General features: G+C 36.9%; 2 protein-coding genes across 2 annotated transcripts; one reads left to right on the top strand and one right to left on the bottom strand.

The window, feature by feature from the left end:
• LOC109728654 (transcription factor MYB1R1-like) lies at positions 1-3,387 on the top strand. Its single transcript, XM_020259116.1, has 3 exons — positions 1-493; positions 2,062-2,270; positions 2,781-3,387. Exons 1-3 carry the CDS (start codon positions 190-192, stop codon positions 3,270-3,272), a joined length of 1,005 nt encoding a protein of 334 aa, XP_020114705.1. The 5' UTR covers positions 1-189; the 3' UTR covers positions 3,273-3,387.
• LOC109728653 (leucine-rich repeat receptor-like protein kinase PXL1) lies at positions 7,157-9,602 on the bottom strand. The gene has a single exon (XM_020259115.1). It carries the CDS (start codon positions 9,443-9,445, stop codon positions 8,333-8,335), a length of 1,113 nt encoding a protein of 370 aa, XP_020114704.1. The 5' UTR covers positions 9,446-9,602; the 3' UTR covers positions 7,157-8,332.

Genomic DNA, 9,938 nt, shown 5'->3' with positions numbered 1-9,938 from the left:
ATACACTATTCATTCATTCCATTTATATCACAGCGTTACTTAAAATTCCCATACGATCACATAATAAAAACGGAACCTCTATTCCCCATTTCCTATTCCCACGTATACATATATATGTAGCGATCCCTCTCTCTGTCTCTCCCCCAATTCTAGGGTTTTGGAGCTCCCCCCCTACGATCTCCGCCTCCGATGAGAGGCGATAGCGGCGGCGACGGGGCGATGCGGCGGTGCTCGCAGTGCGGGAACAATGGGCACAACGCGCGCACCTGCCCCGGGCGCGGGGTGAGGCTCTTCGGGGTGCGCATAGCCGAGGGGTCCATCCGGAAGAGCGTCAGCATGGGGAACATCTCCCACTACGCCGCCGCGATCGGCGGCGCCTCTCCCGGCGACGGCGGGGCCGCCGCGGCGGCGGCGGTGGCGGAGTGCGGGGACGGGTACGCGTCGGAGGGATTCGAGGCGGGGAACGCCTCCGCGCGGCGCGAGCGAAAGAAAGGTGAAAGGGTCGATTCCTTTGCTTGCTTGTTCGTTTTCAGTTTTGGGATCATGGACGTTTTATTGTGTTCAATTTTAGGTGTTTGCGTTGGGTTTGATTTGTTGTTTGTATGTTAAAATTTGCTGGTTGTAGTGTATGTAATACAATATTGTTTATAGGAATTATCGAAGTGAAATATGCAATGTTTCTCTTAAAGTCCCCATTTGGCACCTGAGATCGAAATTGGATTTGATAAGATGACATAGCAATCTTTGGGGTTTAGGGTTTAGTGATTCGGAGGTATCGAGCTCAGAATGGGTAGGGGATTGGCCTGGTGGGGTATGATCAAGTATTTTGAATACAATGCTGTTTAATTCCACCATTTTGCGACCATTTGGTCCTGCCTGATTCTATAATCACAGTATCTCACAATGCCGATGCCTCTGAGTTGCGAAACCCTCTTTTTTCCGCCAACACCGCTTTCTCGTTTTATGCTAAATGTGCCGTTAATACTTTAAGAATGTTCTGCCAATCCGAAGTAGAACTTTTGGTACAATTTTATCCTACGATACATAAGGGGTAATATAGTGTTACTACTACTTACGATTTCATGTTCTCGAATAACATGTTGTTGTCTTCTCCTAGATAAAGAGATTCTTATGCACTTTAAAGTCCTTTTTGTGCTATTTTGAAGCTAAACAAAGGGAGGAGTAGCAAAATTGAGTTTTGAAGCTATAGTTTGCAGAATTTTCTGCAATTTGTTTTGTAGTTGCAATAAAGCACATTTCATGGAGATGCACCTGCAGAAGTATAAATTTCTAAATTTCCATGCTTTGGCAAAGTAATTTAAATAATTGTAGCAGAAGGTGTAATTCAATTAATGGAGGTGTCTTGATCCCCTCGAAAAATAGTGACATGTGTTAGAGAGCAACCAAACCTTAGCAATTTGGTATGAGTGGATTATTATAGGATTCAGGAATCCTTACAAATTGGTTTCAGAGCCATAGTTAGGATGGGGAAATCCTAAGACATCCTGCTTGTATATGATGCTGGATATAGTAATTGATTGTTGTGGAGGGTTTTACACCAAAGCCATTATTCTATTGCATTGTACATCTTGAGAGATTTTGGTTATGCTCGATGAAGATACAAACATAATATTCATCATTTTGAGGAAAGGTAAATATGCATAAGCACATCGCGGGATGCGAAAATCTAATATTTTTAACAGCAAATGGTTCAGAACTCAGAGCAATATTAGTTTTAGGCCATGATAAATATGCTTGCCTTCTGATCAATGATCGATTGATTGTTTATTGGATAATATTGTACTCTAACAGATTATTTCTTGCCATTTTTATGCCATGTCATATAAATTAAGATGAATTTAAGCATTGAGAGGCTTCCATGTGTTCATGGAATATCATAGTTCTAGTATGTTGCTCTGGTAAAACTTCCACCCATTTTCAATTATATAAGTATGTTTAACTCTTTATGTGTATTTGGTAAACAGTTTGGTCAATTCTTCTATCAACATGTGCTACTATCCTTTGTATTTCATATCCCTAATGTAACTTTCAAACTTGAAGGTGTGGCATGGACTGAAGAGGAGCATAGAATGTTTTTAGTGGGCCTACATAAGCTTGGAAAAGGTGATTGGCGAGGGATATCTCGTAATTTTGTCATAACAAGGACGCCTACTCAAGTTGCAAGCCATGCTCAAAAGTATTTTATTCGTCAATCGAATTCAAGTAGAAGGAAGAGAAGATCAAGCCTTTTTGATATGGTCACCGATGAAGTCAGTACTCTTTCTCTCTCTCTCTCTCTCTCTCTCTCTATATGGGTATGTGTATATTTTATTATATTGTGTATCTATCACGTGAATCTGACAGGAACAAATAGATAAATAGATGTGGACATAGAGACAGATATAAGCATAGACATAGACAGATATAGATACAGATATAGATGTAGTTATTAATAAAGATCTAGATATAAGTATAGACATTGATATCGGTATGGAGAACAGATCTAGACATAGATGTTGTCTTTGTCATTCCATGTATAAGTATAATTGTTGTCTTTTTCATTCCATGTACGTGTTGTGTATATTCTTTCTTTCCTACTGCTGTGAAGCTCTAAATGAATGTTGGTGGCACTTATGTGTGTTATGTGCTCTTACTGAGTTTCAAGCTTTCTCATATATCTTATGTAGCTTCCTCTGATAGATATATGCACTCTGTCTTCCATGCGTCTAGAACATTTGCTGACTTTTTGTCTTACATTTTGTTTCTTTTTTTTAATTCAGCCTGCTGACATTCAGCTGCATCCTACCACTTCACAAGAACTGGAAGAAAAAGGAATCAACACGCAACCTGCACTTTTAGTTCATCAGGAGGAACACAAGCCAACTGGTTCAAGTTCAAATGATGGAGAAAGAGATTTTCCAAAGGCAGAAAATTTTTCCAGGACTTATCCGGTGATATTTCCTGCTTATTTCCCCCCATTTGTTACTTTTCCGTACCCAAGTTGGCCCATCTATGGATCAGCAGAAACTGTGGAGAAGGCACATCAAATAATCAAGCCAACGGCAGTGCATTCAAAGGCTCCTCTAAATGTCGATGACCTTGTTGGTATGTCTCAATTGAGTCTAGGAGCAAAATCCAGTGCTGAAAACCGCGTTTCGCCTCTCTCACTTGAAGTGCTTCATGGGTCAGGGAGACAATCTGCTTTCCATGCTAAACTCCCAGCAAGTTGTTCGAGTATTGGTTCGCCTGACAGTCCGATCCATGCGGTCTAAGTGACTTGCCTGGTAACAAATCTCCTTGCCAGGGCTTTCTTGATGATCACAGAAAGTTGCAGATTATTTTTTATTATTTCAAGATCAATAAATTCAAAACTGGTGGCTCACTGTAGTTGTCTAGATGCATAATTTCAAAGGGTAAAATTAACCATCGGTCATTGAATTTATGGTAAAATTTCATTTAGGTCACTGAACTTCAATTTGTTTCTATCAAAGCATTCAACTTTAATTTCCTTCTCAATCGGTCACTCATCAAACTCCAGTTAATTATTTTTAATTTAGACGTCACGGACACAGACACACGACACAGGTCACGACACGACTCGAAAAATTAGGATATGAACATAGCATGGACCCTGCTAATAAAATATAGTATTACTAATATAATAGTATATATTTATTATATATAAAAAAATAATTTTGTTAAAATATTATTATAATTTCTCATACGAATGAAAATTAATAATATTCCTATTTATAGTTCATATATTTTAAGAAAAGAAATTTTTATCATGCATAATTTATTTATATTATCCAAAAAAATGATATACATTCATCAAAAAACTAAAATATCTATCATCTTTCATTATATTTATTTATGCATGAAAGAAAGTAAAATAAAAATATATATATATATTTTTCAATGAGATGCGCTATGAACCCCGCACCGAACATGCGTCCGTGGTGTGTCCAACACGGATACGCGAGGCTTATAGAATAAGTCTCCGTGATACATAATTTTTGATACACTGATGTTGTGACGGCTGATTTAGCTGCCAAGAAATGAGAGAGTGATGGCTGCTAGTTAATTCCACTAACACAGCATCTAAAGACTATTGCAATTCAGCTATTACATCATTGTAAAGAGACAAATTTGGCAACTTAAATAACAGCCAAATGATCTCCGTGCGAGTTTGATTTCCATATCATCTCCAAGAGATGGTGTGGTAACTGAATTAACTACCACTTTGTCGTTTTGCTTGAAAAAATATAGGAGTTTAGCATGTGACCTGAATAAAATAAAAATTGAAATTCAGTGCGCAATTGAAACAAATTGAAGTTCAGCGATCTAAATTAACTATTTCGCCTGAAGTTCAGTGGCCAATGGTTTAATCTATATCCAGATAATGAATCAAAATGCAATTAATATTTGGTAAATCCAAAGGAAACTTTATATATACAATCAGTGTTGACCTTCGTTTGGTTTTATCTTTATTTTTTTTTAATTTTTAATTTTTTTTATAGGCTAAATTAGAGTTGGTTCCTCATGAATAACAGTCCAATCTACTTCAAGGTTGTGTGATATATTTTTAGTTGTTTTGATTGTCTGTTCAATGCTCATTAACATCTGGATATCTGGATTTTGGAGTTTGAATTCGAAAGAAAAATCCAGATTTTTTTTTTTTTTTTGCTTTATAATTGTATGTATAGTTTTGTTGTATACATTGTGGTTAGTATTCCAGCTGTAGTATAAAAATTTTGGTGATTATGTGACATGAAATTTAGTTTGTTGTTGTGGTAATGTGAGATTCGAAATTATGTTTCTTGTGTAGCATGTTTGATTGGCCATTACCATGTTTTACTGGTCATTTGTTTGTTTGACTATCAGCTCTGATCATTATTCCTTGGTTAATTTGATTTTCTTTTTGCGTACAGTTGAGATAAGGTAAATAAGTACTGAGATGCTATATTTTTATGATCCGAGTTATTGTTTATAGTTGGTAAAATTTGTTATATTTAGCCATTCTTTTAGCTGTGAGCAATTAATTGCCTCTTGTTTTGTTTTTTGTTTGTTTCATTTTTTTGAAACTCTGATGTTTGTAGAAACTAGAAAGAAAACATTGCTATTAGATTTTCTTTCCAAAACCATAATGGAGCCAAATTATTTAGCACAAAAACAAACATGCTATTTACTCTATTCTTGGGGGTTAAAGCTTCTACCTCCCCATTATCTTGCTGTAGCTGTGAACTTCTATTTATTTTTTTGCACAAATATGTCCTTAACGCTACCGACAGGAACAACTCTAAGGTTTGTTTATTTAACCGAAAGTGAACCTCAGGTTGAATTAGACTTTTGGATGAACTCGAGTTTATGTGAAAACTACTTTTCGTTGTCTTTTTGTATTGCTGTGAAGTTGAAGGTCACCTAGTTTTGTTTCTGCTGTTTGTTTGGCACGAAAAAAATGGCATAAAAGCTAGAGATGGAAAGTACTTTTTGTTGTTTGTTTGCATTGCTATAAAGCCGAAGTTCACCTAGTTCTATTTCTGTTGTTTGTTTGGCGCGAAGTGAATTGATAAAAGCTGAAGGTGTGAGCAATAGATTAATAATTTATTATTTTTTCTCACTTTTTTTTTTATTCATAATTGACTATGGACTAGCCTAGGGTGGGCTAACGTCAATTATGTTATTTTGAAAAATTTAAAGTTACGGCCGAAGGTGAAGCTGTAGCGAGGCAAACAACAGAAGTACGTAGGGGCTTACGACCAAAAATCACTTCATCCCTCTCTACTTTTGGTGAAACAGATACACCCTTTAAGTAAAGGGTTTCGTTCTCTTCTTCTATTCTTTGGAAATTATCTAATGTTATAGCACCTGGAACTTTCCTTGTTTGCAACTAATTAATAGTTCAATTGGATTTCTCTAAATTGATGTTTCTAACTCAACAACTCGTTTTGGTCGCATATTTTTTACATAATTTTGTAAAGTTTCAAAACACAGGATTTTTATATAATGTATTACCTTCTTCTTCTTTTTTTAAGAGAACAGTAGCATGTTATTCCTTCGTTTATTTTTTTTTTTTAGAAATAAATTTAATTGAAAATATGAAGTAATTAGGCTTCGAACACTTGCTCTAGGGACGTTTTTTATTTTATCTTTTCAATTTCAACAATTTGCGCCCAATTTTAAACTAAGCTAAAGCCTCATTGACTCAGCGGGGTGGCAAAAATCTAGATCCAAATCAAAACCGGGTTGGAGAATCGTTAGAGATACTGCGTTTAGATATGATCCGGACCTAAATTTTGCATAACATATTGTGCCCAAAACTGGACCTGGTTTAAAATCAAGTGTTCGAATTCAAAACCGGTAAGACCCGATTTCATACCAAATCTTTAAGAAACTTTAGAGATATATTTTAAATTGTGTATGCCAAACACATATTGGAATCATCGAGACATTTTATATTATTTTATATTTTATTTAATATAATTTAATTTTACTATTTAAGCTAGTAGTATGAAATAATTTTCGTGTTTGGATCCGACCCGAATTTTAATGCGGACGAAATAATTTATCCCAAGAATTTAAGTTTCTATCGGCACGGGCCGTATCTATTGTACCGTATCGTATAAAAAAACTATCAGCACGATACAGCTCCCGATGCTGAAACCCTTTATTCTTTAAATTAGCAAGTAATTTTTTCAATAAAGTTTAGAAAATTTGATAAAAATATATAATAAATAGTTAGAATATTTTTTTGCTAAAAAAATAAATATTTTATGCAATTATGTGTCGGTACACATAAAATTTTTGTAATCGGCACGCATCAATATGATTCGGCACGCACCGTGCCGTATCGTACCAGCAAGTTTTCGGCACGACCCCGTGCCACGACACTTAAATCCTTGATTTACCCGAACCCAGCTTTCGAAATTGATTTGTCTTTCATTTGGATTCGATTATTTGACCGGATTAGTCAACTTGGTTGGATCGTACTTTGCCTCATCTCTTACTGCTAAATAATATAAAAAGTACCAAGGAGGTGAAAATAATTAGGTTAATTTCATACAGGCCCCACAAACATAATAAATTACAAATATATTCTTATAAAATTCAACTTTCATAAATTATCTCTATAAAACTCCTATTGTATTCAGATATGTCCTTATCATTAGTATCTGTTAAAGAAATTTAGTTAACCATGGTTAAAATATTTAACCCTGATTAACTAATAAAGTGAATTGACAATTTTATTCCTCTTCTTCTTCCTCTTCCCTCTTCTTCATCGCCGGCGAGGGACGAGATGCGGCCGGCGATCGCGACGGAGAAGGAGGAGCCGTGGTTGGAAAGGAAGCAGCCGTTGGAGGCCACGTCGACGATGCTCCTCGCGGGAGATCGGGCGGTGCGCCTCATAGGAGATCGTCGCCGACTTCGCCATCCTCGGTTGCGCCTCCGGCCGAGGTAAGTGCGGCGGAGGCCGGACAACGGCCTCCGCTGCCTCCTTCTTCGTCTTCTTTGTATCCTCATTTTTCTCTTCCTTTTTCTTCTCCTTTTCTCCTTCTTCTTCTTCATCGTCATCGTCGATGAACCGATTGTCGTGCTCACGTGGGCCGTCGTTACGAGCGCTTTCGAATTGACCGCACTTTCGCCTTCCGCCTCGCCGCTGCATGCCTCAATCTTGTCCTCGTTGGCCGCAACTCCGACAAGCTCTGCGACGTCGCCGCCACCACCGTTGCTGCCCGTTCCTGTAGCTTGAAAAGGAAGAGAGAGAAAAAGGCAAAAATTGTTTTGGAGGGACATATTTGTGAGGACAAAAATATCATTTAACGAGTCTACTGTTAAAAAATAAACCGTTCTCTAATGGATCCTAACCATAGGGACATCTGAATACATTAGGACTTTTGTAGGGATAATTTATGAAAGTTGAACTTTGCAGAGATATACCTGCAATCCACTATATTTGCAGGGACCTATATGTAATTAACCCAAAATAATTAGATAAAAGTTGGAAACCAAAGATGTAATTAACCGAAACTAAATAGCCTTATTAAGAAACTGTCTACGTAGTTGCTGAATAAACGCAAGTAAAATATGGATAAAAAGTAAAGTGAACACTATAAAAAGTTTAGGGCTAAATTTATTGCCGAGCATAAAACTTTTAGGAGCAAAATGGAACTTCTCAAAAGTTCAGGGACTAGTATTGCAATTTACCTCCAGTGAATGTGATTCCAAAAACCCAGCTATCATATCATCATAGCGTGCTATATAATAGACTTAATTAGTAAACTATTAACATATTATTCCGTTTTAGAGCACCATAAAATTAATGCTACTCAAATTACGTTTGCCCACATCTCCTTCTCAATCTAATGAGTGTTAACGCGACAGCAACATAAAGCCTATCGTACTTACGGTCGATCGCAGAGAAATAAGTATTTCTAAACGATCTACTTAACAAAAGAGTGCAAAAAAAAATCCAAAATCCTATTATAAATCCTAACACCACGCTAATGTATAGCCCAAATCTTTCAAACCGGTCATGCGATTCTTTGCCAAAAATAATAGTTGTTTCATTTGTGGAGCAACTCTGCGTAGTTGGTGGCCCGCAAAGATATGGATTGCCAATATATATAGATGGATCGTCGAGAGTCTGCAGTTGATTTCCTGACGGAATTTTTCCTGACAAATTATTGTACGACACATTTAAACTGCTCAAAAAATTCAACGTAGCAAGACTTTGAGGAATAGTCCCAGAAAGCTTGTTCATTGCTACATCAAGTGACTCCAATGCACGCATCTTGCCGATTTGATCTGGAATATGTCCTGTCAAATGATTCATGGATAAGTTTAGACTCTGCAGTGCTTGTAAATTTTCTATCTCATTAGGGATCTCTCCATAGAGATTATTACAGGAAAGGTCAATGGTTTCAAGTAGATAAAGAAGTTTCGAATATTCCCGTGCCTCTCCTTTCACAACTAAATATACACTGCTGGCTGAGGCATTATAGATACTGTATTGAAAAAATGGCATGTATAGAGAAAATGGCATGTAATATGTAGGAACTCCTTTTTCCCAACTTAATTCTCCAATAGATCGGGGTATATATCCAGATAAGTTGTTGTGAGAAAGATCTAAGGCCCGTAGATATCCGAGTTGCAGAATTTCCGAAGGTATGCTACCTGAAAATGTGTTTGAGCACAAGCTGAGCACCATGAGAAACGGTAAGCTTTCTCCAATCCATTTAGGTATTGTTCCAGAAAAATTATTATATCCGAGGTTAAGATTAACTAACTGTGTACAATATTGCAAAGAAGAAGGAATTTCCCCTGACAAGCTATTATTGCTTAGATCCAATATTGCAAGAGCCCCTAGTTTGCCGAGGGAGTTAGGAACTTTTCCAGTTAAATTATTGTTCATCATATCCAGAACAAAAAGTTGATCTTGCAACATCCCTAGACACGAAGGAATTTCTCCTGATAGCTTATTGTTTGATATATCAAGAACTAGCAGTGAAATTGACTCACATAAAGAGAGTGGCACATTGCCGCCGAAGCTATTATTAGAAAGACGCAAATACTGTAAACTTGATAACGTAGAGTTTGGTATCGGTCCCGTAAAAAGATTGTTGGACAAATCTATGATAAAACAAGTTTGTGGGAGAGCTGGCAATGGGCCTTCAAGTTGGTTTGAGCTCAAGTTTAAAATCTGTAGCATGACATGGTCCAGTGAGAGTGATAATTTTCCTTTGATTTGGTTATTAGAGATATCTACAGAAGCCAAGGAGCTGGAAATATTCCAAAGCCAATTGGGAAGGGTATCAACAATTCCATTTTTTGATAAGCCAAGTTCTTCCAATTGTGTCTGTCCTTGAAGCCAAGTAGGAAATTTAGGTCCCAGATTGCAAGAAGCCAAGTCAAGTTCTTTTAGCTGAAAAGAAGGAATC

The sequence above is a fragment of the Ananas comosus genome, linkage group 24 (assembly GCF_001540865.1).
Source record: "Ananas comosus cultivar F153 linkage group 24, ASM154086v1, whole genome shotgun sequence".
NCBI classification, from domain to species: Eukaryota; Viridiplantae; Streptophyta; class Magnoliopsida; order Poales; family Bromeliaceae; genus Ananas; species Ananas comosus.
This window is presented reverse-complemented; position numbering and strand designations above follow the sequence as displayed.